The sequence below is a fragment of the Melitaea cinxia genome, chromosome 26, assembly GCF_905220565.1.
Source record: "Melitaea cinxia chromosome 26, ilMelCinx1.1, whole genome shotgun sequence".
Lineage (NCBI taxonomy): Eukaryota > Metazoa > Arthropoda > Insecta > Lepidoptera > Nymphalidae > Melitaea > Melitaea cinxia.
Genome location: NC_059419.1, coordinates 566873 through 590483, shown reverse-complemented (window position 1 = coordinate 590483; position 23611 = coordinate 566873). Strand labels below are relative to the sequence as shown.

The 23611-nt window shown below is 35.0% G+C and overlaps 1 protein-coding gene across 1 annotated transcript; it reads right to left on the bottom strand.

Annotated features, from left to right (window-relative positions):
• Window positions 1–6190: 6190 nt before the first annotated feature.
• On the bottom strand, window positions 6191–8401 carry LOC123666611. The gene is made up of 3 exons (XM_045600709.1): window positions 8370–8401; window positions 7597–7986; window positions 6191–6460 (listed from the first exon to the last, which is right to left on the bottom strand). The coding sequence occupies exons 1-3, from the start codon at window positions 8379–8381 to the stop codon at window positions 6293–6295; spliced, it is 570 nt and encodes a 189-aa protein (XP_045456665.1). The 5' UTR covers window positions 8382–8401; the 3' UTR covers window positions 6191–6292.
• Between the last annotated feature and the right edge of the window lie 15210 nt (window positions 8402–23611).

Here is a 23611-nt window from a genome sequence, read left to right as displayed (position 1 = left end):
AATGGCACTTGTAACTCATATAGGTGCAAAGTTCTCATCAATAGAAACGAATTAAGTTCAAACAGCAGGTAATTGCTATAAGTCGTCGAAGAGTACCCTCGACTATCTTTCGTCTCCATCATCAGACTGAAATGGCACTTATAACTCATATATATGCAAAGTTCTCATCATTAGAAATGAATTAAGTTCAAACAGCAGGTAATTGCTATAAGTCGTTGAAGAGTTCCCTCGACTATCTTTCGTCTCCATCATCAGACTGAAATGGTACTTATAACTCATATATATGCAAAGTTCTCATCATTAGAAACGAATTAAGTTCAAACAGCAGGTAATTGCTATAAGTCGTTGAAGAGTTCCCTCGACTATCTTTCTTCTCCATCATCAGATCGACTCCAGACCATTATTAAATAGTAGTGCTTTATAGTACTTAATGAAAACATGATTAAATTTACTAGTCACCCTTACGATTTTTGAAAGTTTTCCTCGATTTCTCTGGGATCCCATCATCAGATCCTGGTTTCCTTATCATGGTACCAAACTATGAATATCTCCTTTCCAACAAAAAAAGAATTATCAAAATCGGTTCATAAACGAAGAAGTTATCTCCGAACATACATAAAAAAAAAAAAAAAAATATATACGGTCGAATTGAGTAACCTCCTCCTTTTTTTGAAGTCGGTTAAAAAGTTACTCAGTTTGATAAGCGTTTCAAGTGACTGAAATAAAAAAATAATTTGCGTTAAACATCTTAATAGTAATGCATATCTTCATAACCACGAGGACGTAATCGCGGGCAACAGTTAGTGTATTATAAACAAAGTCCCCAAAAGTGTATGTGATCGATTCGCTCAAAATTTACTGAACGGATTTTCATGCGGTTTCACCATTGTAGAGGGCTCCACCATTGGCAAGAGGAAGGTTTACGGAACGGCTAAGCCGATTTTGATGAGAGTTTCACTGGAAGTTTGCCGGCAAAACTTTGTGACACACTAATTTCAACGCGGGCGAAGCCGCGGGCACAGCTAGTTAAATTATATTTAAAGCGAATGTACCGCCGCCGCCGATTCGATATGTAGATTGTGCAGAGAAGAATCGGCAAGAAACTCCGCAGTTACTCATTATTAGGATTGTCTTACTCCAATTAACAAATTTCTCCTCTCTCCTTACTCATGTTTTTTTTAGTAATTTAACAATAAATATTGATATCACGCCTTTAAGCAAACAAACAAACGAACGCATATAATTTAATTAAGATGATCATAAACGACATATTTATGTTAAACATTTTTTGTCAACAAAATTGTGTAACATATTTAGACACGTTCGAAAATTTTTTTCAGTAATTAATCTAAATATATGAAAATGAATGTTTGTCTGTATTTCCTTTACAGAATCGTAAAGTATATGCATCTGATCCTGTCATGATCTTCAGCAGTGTTGTTGTGAGCACAAAGGTTTCTGAGTTGGTACGACCAAAAAAAAAAGAAAAAAAAAATGAACGCAGCAACACGCGCACGGTACAGCTAGTATTAAATAAACTTTAAATTTAAAATACTACCAATTATTCTTAAATAAGTTTTAACTGCATAATACCTGTAAAAAAATTAAGGAAAATATATTTTTAGAAAGAAAAATATAAGACTAGTTTTTTTTTTAACGTTCAGAAATATTTATAAAAGGTTTAGTTTTTGTATTTTTATTGAGATTTCGACGAAATCCGACGAACGGTTCGAGTGCTATGTTCTTTTTTTTTGTGTAGGTATTAATACTTCTATTGAATTCTTGGGTTCTATTTCTTTATGGAAATATAGCTCAGTTTTATTCGAGCGTTTGATTGTTTATTTTATTTGAATCTATTTTCATATTTCTATAGTTACCTAAGCGTTTGAAAAGTTTAAGCAGAAATAAAATATATTCAAATTTAAATAAGATTATAACAGTACTTCAGTTTTTCTTTCTACTTTCGTTGATACTTTTTCTTATTTTGTTGTACGGATTTTATAATCAATAGAAATTCTTAATGATTTCATAATCAAACCGTTGTCGCAGTAAAATTATAACTTAGTTCTTCATTTTTAAACCGACTTCCAAAAAAGGAGAAGGCCTTCGATTCTCAGAACTTTCGACTGGGAGGACCGCTTTTTATGATCCTTGCTTTAATCGAAAGCTGATGCTTGTCTTGTGGTCCCATTTAAATTTGATTGAGATCTGATGACTACATTTTAAGTAATCTGTGGTAATGAGTATTTACTTGACTATTTTTTCATCTACCCACGTTGCATTACTTGTCGATATAAGTTGAATTCGTTTTTTTTTTTCGTTTGCGATTAAACAAAACTATAATTCAATTTTTTTTAAAGAATAAACGTACACTTTTTTTCTTCTGTATAACTGATGAAATCGAGACTCCTTAAAGTCCATCACTCCTTTTTTTTACCTCGACGAACAAATCGTTACTATTTGACCATGACTATATAATGGTGTTAATTCTTATAAGCGATGGTAATCAGACATCAGGCTGCTTCTGTTCTTGTTCAGGCTTGCTCGTGTGCTAATTATTATTATCATTACTAAAAAAAACACCCAAAATTATAGTGTAGTATTTGTAAAAATAAATTGATTATTATCTTTTTTTGTCGCACACTACAGTATGTGTCTATGTGTCTGTTTCATAATTTCTACAATTGCATCGCGCCACCCGAGGAGACTTAGGCTTTCGGAATCCTAAATGAATTTCCACGCGTTTGGTAATGAAATGTTCTCTCTTTTATAATAAGCTGAACATTTTAATACTTTATATATTTGTACAGGAGTTGGTTAGTAAACTTAAAGTTTTTTCTTGTCTTATTAAAAAGAAAATTAAGCAGAGAATGTAGAAACTTTACGAAGATTTATCATATTATAGAGTATAGAAATACGCCATCATCATCATCATCATCATCATCATCATCATCATCATCATCATCATCATCATCATCATCATCATCATCATCACCACCATTTCAACCTATTGCAGTCCACTGCTGGACATAGGCCTCCACAATTTCACACCAAAAATGGCGTGAACTCATGTGTGTTGCCCATAGTCACTACGCTGGGCAGGCTGGTTGGTGACCGCAGGGCTGATTTTGTCGCACCGAAGACGCAGCTACCCGTCTTCGGCCTGTGTATTTCAAAGCCAGCAGTTGGATGCTTATCCCGCCATCGGTCGGCTTTACAAGTTCCAAAATGGTAGTAGAACTATGTTATCCCTTAGTCGCCTCATACAACACCCACGGGAAGAAAGGGGGTGGCTATATTCTTTAATCCACTAGCCACACAGCAATACGTATAGAAATACGTAATATCTGCAAAACGAATAAGTGTCAAGAAGTAGGGCACATCGGGAAATATACATAATACCTGTCTCAAGTAGCAATGTGTTCTTGTGGTGAGTTAGGTTGCCAGAGCTTCTGGGTAGGGTCGGGTGTAGGGTTGGCTTCATTGTCACTTGCGTCACTTGCGATGATTCTAGTCTTGCAGGCGTTTACAGGCTACGGTGAACTCATGTGTTTTGCCCATAGTCACCACGCTGGGCAGGCGGGTTGGTGACCGCAGGGCTGGCTTTCACGCCATGATGAGTTCACGCCATTTTTGGCTCGAACTTTTGGAGGCCTATTGTCCAATAGTGGACTGCGATAGGCTGTAGCGATGAGATGCGACAGGCTACGGTAACCGCTTACCATCACGTGAGCCGTACACTTGTTTTTCACCTTAGTCGTATAAAAAAGTCTGCAGTTCTGCTTATGAAGAGGAAAGGATTTCCAACTGTAGGACCCAAGGGTTGTCTTAGTTTCAATTAATTATCTGCTGAGCCCTTCCATCTCATTTTCACGAACCATCCTTCATTTTATAATCGAATTACCAATTGCTAAATCACTTTTCGGATCCCCGGGTATCAGTTTTATTGTGATTAAGCTAAGACAGTGCGTTCGCAGACTGTTAAACAATTATTTACGCCTTATTGATATTCTATATATCTAAGATATAGGTTATATATCAACATTTTAAAATTTGAAATTGTATTAAAACAAAATGGAATAAATTGATATAATAAATGTGTAAAAAAAAGAGCGTTGAAAAAGGGATGTAAAAATTATAACATCAAAAAAAAATTACTAGGGTCTATCAACTTGACTTTGACTAGCCCGTTGGCGCAGTTTGTAGTGGCCCTGCTTTCTGTGCCGCGGGTTACGGGTTCGATTCCCGCCTGAGTCTGGGTGTAATATTTGTATTTTTATATTTATATGTGTATTATTTCCATGTATATTTATAAAAAATATATATACTATAGTTATAACAGTCGGCTGTCACCTGTAACAAAAGCATTAACTTGCTTACCATAGGAACAGACGACCGTGTGTGTATGTATAAGATAAAAAAAAATAAATAAAATAAAAACTAAAGATGTAAGGCTGGATACAAGTGTGAAGTGTTCACTCAATTAAAAATTATTTAATTTCATGTACGTTTCTGAAGCTCTTTTGAAAAGCCTTTTTTTTGTACAACTAGCTGTGCCCACGACTTCGTCCGCGTGGAATAGTGACTTTGGACAGCATTTTTTAGATATATCTTTTGGTTTATTTTAGATTATAGGCACCGTCGTTAGGGGTATTTATATGTTCAACGTGATTCTTAAAACTGGCATAACTTTTTTATTTATGAACCAATTGACACGAAACAAACACTAAATGTTAAGTGAAGCTTACTAAAATATATTAGTAAAAACCACATCTAAATCGCATAAGAAATTATTGTGCACAATCGTACAAACAAAAAGAGAAACAGACAAAAATTCTAACAATTATTATTTTGGGCGCTATTTGCGTTGATAAAGTCTCAATAATATTTTTTATATATCTTCCATGTACAGACAGCGATCCGGTACATTTTTATTATAATTATGTATTTTGTGTTATTAGGATGAAATATAGATAAAAAAAAGTCGCCAACTACTCTTGAAAACAATAAAAATATCTTTTAATAATATTTTTCGTCCTTAACAAAATATTTTTTCCACGTAACTTGGCGTCTCTTCCAAAACCTTATGCATCTTGGTTACGTAAATTTGATTCATATAATAATATAATTTGTGGTACATTTGTGTGGTGCTCGACCATTTAGTCAAAGCTTTTGGCTTGGTGATGTCATTCCTCAAAATGGCGTTACCCGCTACATTTTATTTGTAGACCGAACACCAAACAACCCATTGTTTTCAAAACGGGTCTTAATACAAATATCTGTCACGTCTCGAAATATAAATAATATAACAATTTCTTTCTTTATTGTCTTTGTATTAGAGACAATTTCATCTTCAAAAAATTAGAAGTTTCTTAATTCGATTGAATTTTTTTCTGTGTTACCTTATAACTTTTTACTGGCTGGACTGATTTTGATAATGCTTTATTTAGTTGAGATTTAGTGCATGTCAGTGGTTCCATTTAAATATATATTTTTTAATAAATAAATAAATATATAATATACACACACACATCTGTTCCTATGATAAGCAACATAATAAATAATAATAATAATAAATATTTACACAATAACACACGGTCGTCTGTTCCTAAAGTAAGCAACTTAATGCTTGTGTTATAGGTAACAGCCGACTGGTAAATAGCTACATTTTTTTTTTTCGATAAACATACTTATAAATAATACATATATAAATATATAAATAAATATTTATATTACAACCAGACTCGGGGTGGGAATCGAACCCACAACCCTCGGAGCAGAAAGCAGGGTCACTACAAACTGCGCCAACGGGCTAGTCAAAAAAATAATGCTTGTGTTACAGGAAAAACCCACCGGTAAAACCTATTTTTTTTTAATAAACATACATAGAAATAATAAATATATAAATACAAATATTATATTACACCCAGACTCAGGCAGGAATCGAACCCGCAACCCGCAGAACAGAAAGCATGGCCACTAGAAACTGCGCCAACGGGCTAGTCAATACCAACGAGGTCTGACGAGTACTTTTTGAGTAATCCCTAATAATGTGTATTTCATTGGCCATTTTATCGATTACCTACGTTGTATTACTTGTCAATGTAATTGTAGTCGGTTTTTTCGTTTGCAAGAAAATGAGAGCAGGTAAAGCTGTGGTTATAAGGTAGTTACATAAAAACGTATCAAATTTTTTTATAATGCATTTATTAGGGGTTTATATTTTTTTGATTCATTCTCTGTGCGGTTTTTTTTCTCGCATGATTGCTATACCGCTACGCGTTTCTGACTTTCATTTTTGTTGGCTGCGCTTACGACTGTCACGTTTTACGAGTACGTGCCTACGCCAGTCGTGGTGTATGCCATGTACATGTCTTTTCAGCGCATTATGTTCGTGGCTGCCGTATTCGAAGCCGTCATCGCGTTTATCGTGCTTGTGGAAGTCGTTGTGTAGTTTGTCCTGAAAAATAATATTTATATTAATTTGTTTATATACTTACTGACAGATAGATGATGTCATAAGCAGTAGCTTAGATAACTAATTTTAGTCTTAATTTAATTAAAATTGATTAACAATACATGTATATCTGGACAAAATATTTAGACCTTTAAACAAATGTTGTGTATCTATATGTAACCTATTTGTACAAATATTCATCTCGAACGGAAGTCAAACCTGCGACCATAGAGAACCACAACTATAATCATATCGTATTACTCTTTTGTGGATTGTCAAAGCCTGTAGTCAAATTGAAAAATTTTAAAAAAGGTTCTTTATTTTTACTACTTTTTTTGCTTTCTTTAATTTAAATTTTTAATTATGGTCGAATTTCGACCTCTGGGCGCCCACTAGTCAAAATAAAAGCGTAAGCTTAAAAATATGAAACCAACCCACTGGCGACGCTATCAAAATGTAATTTTAACATAAGTTCATATAAACAATAAAAAGAAAATGGGAAAAAGTTAATTTTGATGGAACGTTATTAAATTTTTAACTCATATTAAAATTTCATTATTGGCAAAGCGATGTACGAGGAATGTATGAAAACGCTCAACACACACAAAAGTTTACAATTTAGTTCTGAAATAATGAAAATAAAGCCTTTATTTCCATTAAAAAGTTTTTCTATTGTGAATTAAAGAGGCGAATGAAGGTTTTCGTCTATTTTGTAAATTGAAAAAGTTTTTTTTTTTTGTTTGATATGTGTTCTCTGAGTTGACGTTTTCTTAGAGTTACAGTTTTATGAATCGTAGTGTGATATTTTATAACCCATAACATTAGTCATTGAATAGGCTTTCTAATGCAAAAAGAATTTTCAATATTGGGATTGTTTTTGTGGATTCGATCCGTGCAAATCGCAAATGGTTGGACAGAACATTCAGATTTTTGTCGTGGTCGGGGCGTTTATGCTTTTTTGCTGTGTTTCTGGATCCCAGACACGATGTTCTTGTTCTACTTGATGCATAACATACGGCTTGTAGTTTTAGTCATTTAAGAGGCAATTTTCTCAGCATATGATGATAAAAATATTTAAAAAACCCTAAGAATATTATTTGTGTCCATAAATAAATGTGAAAATAGATTGTTATGCTCACAACAATGACACCTCCATATTCCGTTTTCATGCTTTCGTTTGTATTATCGACGGGACCTTCCTTCCATGGTTTTTCTAGGCGGTCAATAACTCCCGGCCGGCCACTACGTTCATCAAATCCCAAGCTCGATCCGTGAATGCCATTAGAGATGCCATTCTTTAATCCGGAAGCAACACCACTGCCCAACTCCAAGGCTCCCAAGCCAGTACCGACGACTGCTTCGCCAACCTTTTTAGCGCCATGAACTGCCGCATGGACAGTAGCAGCGGCACCAAGTCCCACACTGGTGGCTACTCCAGCGGCTACCGCGTGACCAACTTTGCCAACCTGAGGAATTATGGGTAGTACGTCTGCTTGTGCCACCAGGGCATATGCCAGGACGCTCACTGCCTGAAATATTATAAATTATATGTTATCAGTTTTTATTTAAATTATACTTTTTAATCAAATAAATATTGTACACATACAATGTAATGTAGTCTGTTTTCTATAGACCACATAATGTCTGTGTATTAGGTAACAAGACGACTGATATAGATGTATTTTTTTTCAATAAATGAACGTGTGAATACACATATAATTAAATATATACATCCAGAAACAGGGAGGGCACGGAATGCACAATCCTTGAACAGAAACCAAGGTCACTGCAAACTGCGACAATGGGCTAGTCATATCCTGTATCGTTATAACTTCAAAATAATAAAGCAATCTTGAACGTGTTTGCAAATATAAATGTCTTGAGCATGCTTAAATATATACAAAATACTTACAAGGAACTTCATATTGATCGACGACAGAAGGCAACTGTTACTTCATTTTTCTGATACACGCTTATATATTGATCTGTTAAGTGAAAACTATTAAATTCCGATTAATATCACAATCGACTGGAAAATAAATAAATTAATTGCTTTTTGATAATTGTTCAGAATATTACTTTAACATTAAATACTCGTTACTTGCAAACTAATGATAGATATTATAACATATACTGATTATGACCGGAAGTAACTTGTCCATTGTATTGTATTAAAGAAGAGTAGTGAAAACTCAAACTTGCGAGATATCATACATATCAGCATTACATCTCGTACAATTCTTTGCGAAATCACCCGAGATTAGATGAGCTCGATATACGTGTTTTTAAACGACTTCAAAAAAGGAGGAGGTTACTCAATTCGACCATATACGAGTATATCTAATATATAAAAATCTCGTGTCGCGGTGTTTGTATGCATATTGGGTAGGTCTGAGAATCGAACAACATCTATTGTTCATCCCCTTAAGTTATAACGGGGGGGGGGGGGATTGAGGAAGTTACTAACATATATGGCAAAACAACGTTTGCGGGGTCAACTAGTATGTATATATATATTTTTTGTGTGTGTTCGTGGATAACTTTGCCTTTTATGAACCGATTTTGATGATTCTTTTTCTGTTAGAAAAGAGATATGCCAAGGGTGCCATGATAAGGAAACCAGGATCTGATGATGGAATCCTAGAGAAATCGAGGGGAACAATCGAAAACTGTGGTGTTGACTTGTGCTTTTGTTAATTTTTTTTTTTTGGTCTACTGACGTATTACTTGTCGATGTAATTGAAGTCGGTTTTTTTCGTTTGCTAGCAAACACATTTTTTTTAACTTTATTTCATACTGTAACTAATTATTTGTATATTCAACAAACTTGTGTTTAATATATAGAATTTATTGCAAAATATTTAATTAAAAACAATTCGAGGTAAATGTTGTCTATATAAAATACAATTATAAAGTATGTTTATATATATACATGGTTCGTGAAACATTGAATTTGAGTGTATTTTATTGAATTATTAAATATCAATAATCAGTAGAACAGATTCAGACATATTTTCGTACATTTTTAGTAAAAGTTACTCCATGACATGTTTAATTTTACGAGTGTGAAATTACAATCTTTCGGCGTCACAGCTGCCAATCTCGGGAGATAGCGTTCGTACCACACATATTAAAACTAATTAACCTACTGAGAAAACATTAAACTCTCGCGTATTTCACGAACCAATGAGACCCTTATCTTAATCTAGAATCGACATAATTGAATTCCTTCATCTCGAGATCTTTTAATTGATTCTCGTAAGACAAAACGATTCTATTAGCGAGCAAATTGACATCGGACGAGGATCGGACTCGATGAGAAAGAAATGTCTATCAAGTATGTATTACTCTGTAGATCGTCTTCCGTTTTACTGTCAAAGATAAACGCTTTGTTTTCTTAATGTTTACGCGAATTTCGCTCATTATAATGAAACGGCTTTTTCGGATTTGATCGCGGTTTATTAGGTTTTTTTTTGTTTGTTAATATACGCTTTGTATTTTATATAGATACGGTAATTGTTAATTTTCACTCTTTTGTAGAATTTATTTTGAAGATAGTTGAAAGGATTTTTTTGTTCAATTAACTATATATGGCAAAGAAGCGTACGGAAGCTCGTAGTATGGACGCCAGCAAGACTAGGACCGCGTTGTCCGCATTGCCGACCATATATCTCCGGACCCCCCCCCAAGCTATGGCTACCTTACACACCACGCAACACTACTTGAGAACGGTGTTATTACAATAGCTGTGATCTTCTATAAAGTTGTGGCTGCTCCAGATTTTGAGCTGTGTAAAGTCATTGCAGATGGGTCCTGGAGTGGAGATCGCGTCTTGGCAAACGCAGTGTGGAACGTCCTCCGGCCCGTTGGACCGACGATCTACGTAAGATTGCCGGTGTAGGCTGGATGAGGATTGCGGAAAACCGGGATGTTTGGCGCGAACTTGGGGATGATGAGTTCACGCCATTTTTGGCTCGAACTTTTGGAGGCCTATGTCCAGCAGTGGACTGCAATAGGCTAAGCTGACTGACTGACTGAAAGTCATTGCACGAACAGAATGGAATGTTCAGTCATTGCATCCGCTGATCTATCAACTGAATTATGAATCCAACTGTTGATGGCGGAGATATACTTGGTCGATCAGAAATTATTTTCTTTTTATTTTTATTATATATTTGATTAAATTTGTTTTACAATTTGGTTATTTTGTAATGGTTTATATTACATCAAAAATATTTTAACTCAAATAACGCCAATAAGTTTATTCCCGAAAATTTAGATTTCGGTAAATTAATAAAGAGTTTGTTTTTACATTATTGTTGATTTAATATTTTCATGAAATCTTTTTATAGATTTTAATTACGTTCAATACAAAATGATTTCCATTAAAAATAATTTTAATATTGTAACAATAAATTGAAATTAAATATTATATTTTATTATTTTACTTACATGCGAAGCAATTAGAGAAAAACGTACTTACTTAAATTGAATTACTGGAAAAACTAGTATTGAGAAAATTTTTATCATGAAAATTGATTTTTATAAAAAGTTTTGCAGATCGTTAGACGTTCTGATCAAGAGCAGATGTAGCAGTTTTAATGTTTTTATGACTCTGTTGACATTTTCTTACTTTCCAATTATGATTATTTTTTATTTTAAAAAATAGGGATGTCGATATTAAGAACAGCTAAAAGTAGATAACTAACGATAAAAATATGAAGAAATAAGTTGTTTAAGATTTTTTTTAAAGCACGTCATTGTCAGTATAATAAGTCTTACTGCCCGCGTTGTTTCCGACCCCGTAAGATTTTATTAGATAAATAGTTATAAGCTATACTTGATTCAGAATTTCCAGCTATCAATATACCAAATGTCAACTTATTGGCTTCAGCAATTTCGCGTAAAAATATCCATCCACGGACACTCTCAATCCTTTCCTATTAATACTCGTTATATTATGAATAATTATATGAAATTATATGAATATAAATTGCAAACCTGGTGTCTGAACCAAACATCATTGGAGTTACCAAATCCCATCGGTTGCGGTGGCTCGGTCATGTCGAACGCATGGGGGAGGATCGAGCAGTTAAGAGAGCGTATCTGGGTCGACCAACTGGACGTAGACCAGTGGGTCGCCCCAGGTACCGCTGGAGGGACATGGTTGAAGCAGACTTGAGTGAGATCCAAGCCAATAATTGGCGGGAAATCGCGCAAGATCGTGCAAAGTGGAGAAATCTTGTTTCGGAGGCCAAGACTCACTTCGGGTCACTGAGCCAGTTGAGTTAGTTAGTTAGTTAGTTATATGAATATTAGTAGGATAGTAGGATACGTGTGAATAGAAATACAGACTATAGCTTTTGCAAAGTAATTTTTGTGAAAACACTCAAGTTTTATGTGTGATTTTATCGCTGTAGGAAATAGCCTAGTAGCAAGTGACGCAGCGGTCAGTGACCTTACGTTTGCTAACGAGAGTTTGCGAGTATTATATGTGTTTGCGACAAATGTCGTGGTTAGGTTGTTTTTTTGTTCGAATCAACTTCGAGTTTGTGTGCAATTAAATAGAAATAAAAATAAAAAAATCTGACATTATTTGAGTTTATAATGTTAGATTAATTTATTCTAAAATGACAATTCGAAGGTGCCTTTGACGCCTGTTCGAATAAGGTTATTGATTTTGAGGTATACGTTTGTAGTGTTTTATGTTAATAATTTAAAAAGTAAAAAATATCTTTGATTCTATCCACTTTTAAGTATTTTTATTCAACTCGGTCATCATTACAAAGAAAAGAAAGAAAATCTGAGGCATTTTCGTCCAACCTTTTTCTTAATATAAATAAAGGTTTCCGCCAAGCAGTTAACCGTTTTATATAGGTTGATAAAATACAATAGAAAAGCAATCTATGAATAATTAAATAGAATGCGTAATACCGTATTTAATGTACTAATGTCAATATTTTAACAGATTTATCAAAGGTACGATCAGTGTATTGACAAGGCTCAATGATCGGTATCGAAAAGATAGATAGATGGCGCTGTACGTGCTTATCTTTGGACACTAAAGATCACTTCAGCCTATCGCAATCCACTGCTGGACATCGGTCTCTAGGAGTTCGCACCAAACTTCCCGGTTTTCCGCAAGCCTCATCCAGCCACCACCAGCAATCTTGAGAAGATCGTCTAAACATTTTTAAATATCATATCAAAAATAACCGCTCCAGCGGGGATCGAACCTGCGTCTCCGACTGACCGTGTCGGCGCTCTAGCCAATTAAGCTATGGAATGATGTACCCGCTAGATCGAAATTTTTGATATGATGATTTTTATATTCGGTTTAAGCTACGGGTCTCTGTAAAGAGCTCACTATAGACGGCGCCACGGTGTCACGTGTGGGTAACACAAAAATAAAATCGTACATATTATTATATTCTTTTAATTAACTGCAAAAGGGATAATCAATGACTGTATCGTCATAGAGCACTTTAACTAACTTATTATTATTATTTTTATATAAGTGATATATACATCCACGGGCTTTTGAACCCATGTCCTTTTTTATTCTAAAACATGCAATTTTTTTTTTAAATCAAGCTAGGCATTACTCAGCAACATCACTGTTCAAGTTAGACTAACTTAATGACTCTCAAAAGAGACGCGAGTCCACCGACCGGTCCTTATTCTAACGTATGGTACAATTTATCTATGATTTTTATTATTTTTATTATTATTATTAGTAGATTATTATTATTAGTACTTATTATTATTAGTAGATGTATATAGTACTTAAAAATAGTACTCTAATAAAAAAGCGTAGCCAAAGCATTCACACGGCGTAGGCGTAGCCTATATTAAAAATAACAGCGTAAATAAATAAACAGATATAAAATATAAAGATTTTTATGTTACACCTTGTGTAATCTATAAATAAAATACTAATAGAAATATAATTTATTTCCTTTTATGATACTAAAACAGTTGTGACTGTGAATAATAAAATTTATAAATACGACGTTTTGTATAATAAAGTTGGACGCGTGTGGGCGATCGACATAAATATCACTGCCAAGTTTAAGAGAAATTTCTCGGTAACTTTCAACCATTAAATATATTAATTACTTTTATATAAATTTATTTAATTGAGATAATTGAATTTCAAACTTTGTTAGTTGACTAATTTATTTGATATTATTCATATGTAATGTCACATGTATTTATAGACAGGCCTAAGGCCGTCCCTAGGCGTTGTATTTTAAGGGTTTTTAACACAATCACAAACGATTTGGCAACGATAAGTACCCACCACTGTACGGTATATTGGTTTAGACTATGAAGATATATTTGTATGGGTGTTTGTACTCATATTATGTGTGTGTGTGCCCAGACCGTAGGCATTTGTCATTACTAAGGGCAGTTGAGTGTGTCGCGTTTGTTTATTTTATTGCCATAACAGAATGCAAATGCAATCAATTCAAATATAATTAATTCCCCTCGCATTTCGATTGCCATTTTCCGGCGACTGCGTTACTCGCGAATCGAACTGATCGCCGGAAACCGACGGACATGGATACTTTATGACTTCACGATTGATTTCTGCATTCATGTATTGTATTCATTTTGTTTTTTTTTTTTTTACTAGTTGATCCAGCAGTTTTTTTACTAGTTGATCCAGCAGACGTTTTTCTGTCTTCCGATCTGCCGAACGTAGGTTTAGCCCGGACAGACTTCGTTCTGTCAAAAGTTAATAGTAAAACTATTTTTTTTTTATATTTTTTTTAAATATGAAATCCTTCCGTTGACCTTAAGGAACATACAAAAAATAAATTAGCCGGATTCGTCGAGCCATTCTCAAGTTATGCGCTTAACAACATTCATTTTTTATTTATAAGATAGATTGTCTGGATTCGTCGACCCTAGCGTAGGTATGAAATGTGCTTAGGTGGCGAATGCTAGCGCGAACCCATCTCGCCCCACCCAGGCGGACGACTGCTCACACGCGGTGGTATTTAGTCAGCAGGAGTCTGACATAACCCTCTGGCGCCCCCGCGCTGCTCGAGGGTATCCGTGATAGATTTTCCTCACGTAAAAAACGTATGAAATGTGCTTTGCGACTTACTTTCTTATACCTAGCAATAAGCATAAACAATATCATAAGAATCGGTTGAGTCGATTACGAAGACTTACGAGAGAATTAAAAGTAAACGTTCCACTTATTTAATTAGCGTTATTTTTTATAGTTTTTTTTTTCCTTAAATATATAGACTAGCGCTTGACTGCGATCTCCCCTGATGGCAAGTGAAGATGCAGCCTAAGGTGGTGCGCGCTTGCCTAGAAGATGCCTATTCACTCTAGATTTAAAGATACCCAAGTATACATTCTCGGCACAGAAATTTACACATTTTTTTAAATAAATCGCCATTCTGGGATATAAGCAGTAGGTACGTTGGTTTGGGTATATTATTGCGAGCTCATTATCTGTCCTATGTCACATCCTACTTTACTTCAAATGAAGACTTTAGTATACACTTGGGCAGTTTCCGTTTTAGTAAATATACATATATATTCAGTTTTTATGGTTTCTTAAATCACATGGTTCACTGTTGGCTTACCCCTTAGGTTAACTGTAGTCGGCTGTAGGCTATAATATTCCTAAAAATATTTCAAGTCACATAACAACAACTAGGCTTAACCGCGCGAAAAACTATTTAAAAAAAATATTTAAGTGATATTTTGCGACATATTGTTTGTACATATTGTACATCCTCGTAACGGTCGTCGACCACATGTGTTTAATGTAATCAAAGTGTTTCTGAGAAATCGTTTGAATAACAATACAAACACGACATTCCACTTAACTAGCGAGGACAAATTAGAAAATTGATGCAAAAGTTTTATCAACATTAACGTCAAAAGTATATTTAAGTAACTTTTTAAAGCGTTATTGCCATTATCAAAAACTTTCTTAAGCAAAACCGTTGTACCCCTATTTATGAAAATTACAGTTTATATAGAGAAGGGGCGCGGAATGCTAATATAATTTTAAAATTATACATAAAAATATATTAAATCAATAAAAAAATACATTATACACACTACCGTGTATTTGACACACACACGCATATTAGCTGTACTTTTCTGTTGACTGTCAAAGTCTGTAGTTAAATAGAAAATTTTCAAAAAGGTTTTATATTTTCATTATTTTTTGGTTCTCTTTAGTTTAATTTTTTTTTATTATGGTCGAATTTCGACCTCTGGACGACCACTAGTATATATTAATAACCCATTTTTTGAAACAAGCTGATTTGTCAGATGTACTGACTTACGGACTGTCAAACGAATGACTTTAAAATATTGGTTACTTTTCTCGAAAACAATCATATTTCCCTTATTTTTCATAAAATAAAAAACCTATATTTTCAGAGCAACGCAATTATAGTTTTACTGTTCACCATAATATGACATTATATATTTAGTATTATATTATATTTACTGATAGATACAGGTAAATAACTTTTTAAATATAGACATAATTTTGATACTAATAATATTTATTTATTTCATTAGAATCTAAAGCAGTTATTGATATAATCAGTACGTAACAAACCCACGTATACTTATCATCTAAATAACATTTTATATAATAAGTAGAAATTTATTTATATAGTCCTGGAAGGGCAACTAAATATAGATTTAGAATTTTATTGATAGCTAAATAATTTTGGTTTTCGTAGAATTTAATCTATATTCGTTTAATTTAATTTATATTTATAAATAGCTTTCAACACATTTTACTCCAGAGATAAATCCGATACATATATATATATATATATATATATATATATATTTTTTTTGTTTTAGTAGCTCCACTGACTTTCAAATGGTGTGTGTGTAACAATTAAGGTATCAACTACCAACGTTAGGAAGTCGCGTAATTTAACCCAAATTTCGACATAGACTCCCAGGCTCAAATCGTCACCAGGATATCAATCATGATAACTTTTAGAATCATTGAACGACAATAAGTACGAGTAATGTCATCTGAAGCTAAATTTGTGACATGTTAAGCAATATTATACTTAGAACAGTGTGTAAGAATATATATACATTGTTGGTTTAGCGTCGCGTTATTGTTTTCGAAGATTAATTTATATCTTCGCGTCACCCCCGGGTGGATTCTTAGAAATAGTTGGAATCGCGACAAAACATTTTATTTATTTTGTATATAATTGTATGCTTAAAATAAATACGATATATATTCTACACACTCAATAAAGTGTTCAAGTTGTCTTACATTTGATTACCAAAATGTGGCTGTCTTTTTGCCCCTCTCAAATATTGTCAATAACAAGTTTTATTAGCATTCTCGTGAATAGGTCTAGTATTGTTTGAATTTATCTATTACAAACGAACGAAAAATCAATCGTTCCTCTTTGTAATATTAGCATTTTTATCAATACAAATAAATAAAATTGGAGTGTCTGTTTCTAATATTAAAATAACCGCGTTTTACTAAATGCGCATGGATGTATATACGGTACATATACCAAAATGACATGTTTTTAAAATTTTTGTGTGTCTGTCTGTCTGTTTGTCTGTTTGTTCCGGCTAACCTCTGAAACGGCTGGGCCGATTTGGACGGGGCTTTCACTTGCAAATAGCTGATGTAATAAGGTATAACTTAAGCTACTAAATGCACATGGATGTATATAGGGTACATATACCAAAATGACATTTTTTTTTAATTTTTGTTTGTCTGTCTGTCTGTCTGTTTGTTCCGGCTAACCTCTGAAACGGCTGGGCCGATTCGGACGGGGCTTTCACTGGCAAATAGCTAATGTGATAAGGAGTAACTACTTTTGTTTGAGAAATTTATTTTATAACTCTGGGAACAGAACAATAACTTTTTTGTTAGATTCCACGCGAAAGAAATCGCAGGCACAGCTAGTTTATATATAAAAATCTTGTTTCACGATGTTGCGAACGTCGTTGTCAACGCAACAGTTCGATCGATTATACTTTACCAGTCTAAATATAGTAAATGTACTAATGGCCTTCGTAAGTAAGCCTATAAAGGTGTGAAGAAGGAAAATAAATAGTAGTAACTAGTACGGTTTGTAAATTTCAAGATCTCTAAAATGACGCCTTAACGTTTCTCTCACTGACCCTGCTTTCTACTCCGGGGGTTCGGTGTTCGATTCCCACCCCGAATCTGGGTGTAATATATATATCTATTTATATATATATATATTATCTAGATGTATATATTTATCGGAAAAATATATATAGCTATACCAGTCGGCTATTACCTTCAGCTAAATTTTTTAAATATTTTTTATATTTTGTAGAAGGATATAACGAAATGAATTTAAAAAACGCAGCGGTAACTTCAACTTTACGTGTTTAACAATCAGTGCTGGAGAATATCTATCGAGGCAGCTAAATGTATAATAAATGCACGTCAAAACTCAACGATGATGCATAGATGTATGTGATGATACAACGGTGAAGAAAGCACTAGCATGACAGCTCTTTTTGAAACATGACCAAACACTAATAACTGAATGAGCGATAACGCGCAAATTATTTCCTAAAATAGGAACACAGGACCGCTCAATTGTGAAACCTTAACAGTGTATCAGTTATCTGACTTTGAGCAAATTAAACGCAATATGCTGCGTTCAATGCCATTCGGACGCTGTTTGAACGAACTCAAGCAAAATAAGGCGAATTGTACAGTCAGTAAACAATTTGTCAAATCAGTTTAGGGTAACGTATACTAACTGCGGACACGAACTGCGTGCTCTGATATGTACATTTTGAAAATATTTATAAGAGACTAGCTGACCCGGCGAACTTCGTATCGCCTAACACAAACTTTATTGTATGGTATTAAAGTTCAAATTGACTTTTAAGTATTCAATATAACAAATCTTTTGTATGGGAGTTTAGAAAAGTGTTGTTTTTAGACTTTTTCAGGAAATTTAAATTTTTTTTTTGAATTTTTCTCTCCGTAAGAACCATCCTCGTACTTCAAGGAATAGTTTAAAAAAAGATTTAGCGAAATCGGTCCAACCGTTCTCGAGTTTTGCGCTTAGCAACACATTCAGCGACTCATTTTTATATTATAGATCTATTTACGCGACCGCAAGGGAAGGGTTATTTAATATTCTTTATAACCTCATATCTCCAGAAGGGCTGAACGAATTTACATAATTTTGGTATCGTTAGATATGTCTTAAAAGCCCAAGTGTTCTTAGATAGGTGACGTTGAAAAAAATCAAACGTGGCGGCTGTGCGAAGCCATTATAGTTAATGAAACTTTTATTTGTCAAATTAAAGAGCTCGATACAAGAATTAAAAAACAGTATATCGCGATTATTAATACCGTAATACTAATAAAAAAAAATACAGTAAGAAAGTTTTAAAAATGTGGACTTTGCTCTTTCCCATGCCCATGCCAAGTAGCTGCGAGCCGCGCTTGTTTTAATCATATTTATGTAACTTTCGCTTTTAACTGAACGGTTTTTGAGGTAACGTATTCCAGGAAATAACTTGCTCAAAATTTTGAGCAGCCCACAGCTGGGGAATACCTGGACGTTACAGACGATCACAGGATTACTGAGGAGGTTGAGAATAGGGTTGATAATTTGCTCGTAATGCTGCTGGTGTTGCAGGTATGGTGTCCATAGGCTACTGTATCTGCTTGTCATCAGGTGCATAGTATGCTTGCTTGCCACTTTTGCAGTATAACAAATATACATACATACATAGGCGCTATTTCAAAATGTCCATAAACTCCCAAAAGATGATGACGCTTCAGTACTATGTTCTGACTGTATGTATGTACTGTACTAGGTAACCGTATTTCGTGCAAGACTACATATTTCGTCTAAAAACCCGAGATCAAAGGGCGCCTTCGACCAGGCGGAGTGTTAATTACAGTCGCGACGAACTGGTCTCGTTCAACAGCATAAAATGAAGAGAAACTCTATGAAATTGCGCTCCGAAACGTTCTTTAGCAGTTTTCTTTATGTTACACACGGTTTGATAATAAACGAACCTTTCCTACTTAGTGATAGAGTCGATTTTCCTCTATCTAGCCATTTCAAAAAGAGACAGAACGTGTGGGTGTAAGGACAGGTTAATAAAGATACTTTCGTTCTTCTATTTGTTGAATAAAGATGGAGGTTTGGGTGTTTTAAGTATCAGGTGATATTAAGATAATTACTATTTTATATATAAACTAGCTTCCCGCACAGACTTCGTTCTGTCAAAAGAGAATCGTAAACTAATTTTTTTTTTTTTTTTTTCCCCGATACTTAAAAACCTTTCACGGGCCTTAAGGAATATACAAAAACAAAAAAAAAAATAAAACACCCGAATTGGTCGCGCCGTTCTCGAGTTATGGCGCTTAGCAACATTCATTTTTATTTATATCTTAGATTATATAGAAAAATAAAATATTCTATGTGTTTTGATAAATACGGTTAGGTTTTGCTTATTGGGGTTAGATTTTGCTTTGTATTGTGGTTACGAAAATTTTGTTAATATCGACAGTAGTGGGTTCATAGTATTAAATTGTAAGCGAATATACAAATATTCGCTCATTGGGCCTGCTCACAGCATTTAAGTATTTACTTTATTTGTATTTACATGTCTATAATAAAATAATATTGTTTCAATAAATAATTACGAAGAATACATGGTTATATAAATGGAATAACGAAAACAGTCCACAACGTCGCCAATCAGAGTTAATTACCGCGTTAATTGATAAACAATGATGTGCTTGTGTTGTAGGTGGCACCGGGTCGATCGACCTTATCTCGTTCAATGTGTTATATTAAATATGGAAATTAAAATTTATTTATTTCCATTCCATATATTCTTAAATAGAAATATGTTTAATATCGCTATCATTTGTCTCCTAAAAACGGTCATGAATTCCTATTCGTAAATATAATAAACGGAATAAAAATAACACACTTCAGCCTCAAATCTTGCTCCAAACATTTGTTTTACGAAATCCTAATTCGGCCTATACTGGCATTCTTTTCTGGATTGTTGGTCAAGTGATCGAGCCAGAGAAATAGAAGGCCATAGTAAAATAACATAATTTTCAATATCATTTTAAGGTTTTAGTCTTTATAAATAGATGGTCAAACCTATTTTTTTTTTTTTTATCCAGTAGATTTCAAAATTAGCGCATTCACACAAACAAACGAAGAAATCAGCTTATTGTATATCAATTAACGTACGGTAAATAAACCTAATATATCGTATTGTACTCTAATATACCATTAATTAGTAGAACGCGTTGTTTGCGAAAACCGAACATGTTATGCCTTGTTGGGGGTTCAGACATACATTGTCCTGTATTGTTGTATGTTCACAACTTGAACACGTTTCCGGGTATTGCAGATGTTCATAGGCTGCGGTATCCGCTTACCGTCAGACGTGCTATCAAAATGTCGCTGGGATACTGGTTGAAATAGCCTTTCAATTTAATGGCTAGCCCTTTTACAAAATAACGTCACTTAGTAAAGCGAACTATATCGTAATTATATCAAAAATTACTTTATTTAGATGGGCTTCAAAAGCCCTCTTTAAATCATCATTTTGCTTATTACTAAACTAAATTAATTATTATTAAACTAGGCTTATTTGTCTTAATTAATTAATTAATTATATTAAAAAAGCTACAACCGATATTTTTTTTTATATCACTAGGTCGACAAACAAGCGTACGGCTCACCTGTTGGTAAGAGATTACCGTAGCTTATAGACGGCTGCAACACCAGAAGCATTGCAAGCGCGTTGCCGACCCAATCCCCAACCCCCCCAGGAGCTCTGGTCACCTTACTAACCAACATGAACACAGTACTGCTTGAAAACAGTATTATTTAGCTGTGATCTTCTGTAAGGTCGAGGTACTACCCCATTCGGGCTACTCCAGATTTTGAGCAGAAAATTCCTGTTGTGCCCTACCTCAGTTATAAATATCTGAATGTAAATTCTGCAGAGAGAAGTCAGCAAACAACTCCGTAGTTACTTTAAAAAGAAAACCTGTGTACTTGTATAAACTGTTTATGTGCCGTTCTTTAAAGGAAGAGGTTCTGTAGATCACGCTTTAATTGAGGTTACACAGCAGGAAATATGTAGATCAAAATTTGAAGCGATCCTAATGGGAAAGTACTTCAACCTCAAATAATAGGTCGAAGGTGGTAGGGTTGGTAATGTGCCCTGCGTCGTAGTATTGCAGGCGTCCACAGCCTTTTTTTTACCCAGAGGAAATCCCTAACGGATGCCTACAGCCCGGGGGAGCTGGAGGGTATGTCCGAGTCGCACGGACTAAAACCTCTGGGGTGTTCCTTCGACACGCCTGGGCGGAATCACAGGGAGGCAGTTGCACTTCCGCGATACCGCTAAGGCGTCCACAGCCTGCGGCATCTGCTTACCATCAGACAGATTGTCCACGTGTTTGCTACCCTTGTGATAAAAAATAAATAAATAAACAATTCTAAACTTATTAACGACGATTATAGACGCCGCGTTGGCGCAACGGTTACAGACATGGATTGCATGGATGGCGGTTGCGGGTTCGATCCCCGCACATGCCAAACATTTGTATTGGCCATACAGGTGTTTGCCGTGGTCTGGGTGTTTGTGCAGTCCTTGTAGGTCTCCCCGTCGTGCCTCGGAGAGCACGTAAATCTGTCGGTCCCGGTTGTTACCATGTGCACCTGACAGCGATTGTTACTCATAGTAGGGAATATATCTGCTCTATACCCGCTTTGGAGCAGCGTGGTGGATTAAGCTCTGATCCTTCTCCTACATGGGGAAAGAGGCCTATGCCCAGAGCCCACGCATACAATGACTAGCTCACGAACTAAACCGTCCGCAGACAAACACAGATAATACATTTAAACTTTAACCTTTAAGCTAAAAGCAAATTAAGCGGAGCTGAAAAATCCGAGTTAGAAAAAACTTGTAAGAGCATTGAACCACTTTCTGTAATTGAAGCTGAAACTTTACGAAAAGTTGTGCAGTTATATAGCCTTGGGGGTGGGGAAGTGACGGGTTGGCGACTTGGCCATAGCGTGGCGGTGGTTATGCATTTTAGTGTAGACCGAAGTTGGTAAATACCCGAGTTCTTTGTCATGGTCTAGAAGTTTGCGTTAAAATGTGTGACCACATTTTTGATAATAATCGTTGGTGGACTGTTGCGTGTTATCTCATAGTATATAGCAATGGAATTAATTGTCAGCGATGACTACCGCTCAACCGCTCTGTTGTAGTGGTACGTGCGCCACGTACGCGCCTAAGCATTGATGGTTAGCAGGTTTCGGTCCCCGCTCGGGATGGATATTTGTACAAATATTTGATTGAATAAAAAATTCTGTCCGTCCCTTGGGGTCGGGTTACTCATACACACACACACACACACACACTTCAGCCTATCGCAGTCCACTGCTGGACATAGGCCTCCCCAAGTTCGCGCCACACATCCCGGTCTTCCGCAATCCTCATCCAGCCTACACCGGCAATCTTACGTAGATCGTCGGTCCAACAGGCCGGAGGACGTCCCACACTGCGTTTGCCAAGACGCGGTCTCCACTCTAGGACCCGTCTACTCCAACGGCCATCGGTCCTGCGACACAGATGACCAGCCCACTGCCGCTTCAACTTGCTAATTCTGTGGGCTATGTCGGTTACTTTCATTCTCTCGCGGATAGTCTCATTTTTAATCCTGTCTTTGAGAGAGACCCTTAGGTTACTCATAGCAGGGAATATATCCGCCAACCCGCAGTGAAGTAGCGTGGTGGATTACGCTCTGCCTTCCAAAAATAAGAATACATCAACAAAAAAATTATATATACGGAGAGTTTTCCTATTAACTTCAATTCCAATATTATTTGTAAACAGTTCTAAAACTAATTAATTGTTTTTGCAAAGCGTTTTGATTGATAATTTACTTAACTCTTAACAAGCAGAGTATTTCTATTGACACGTGTTAAGTCTGTAAAGTTTCACGAAATATTATTATGGACATTTTAATTTTCTTTATTGTGTGTTAAAATAGATAATTATGGTAACAAATGTATGTTTCAGTGTGTTTTAATTACACAATAATGTTAATCTGTTCTTTGTTAC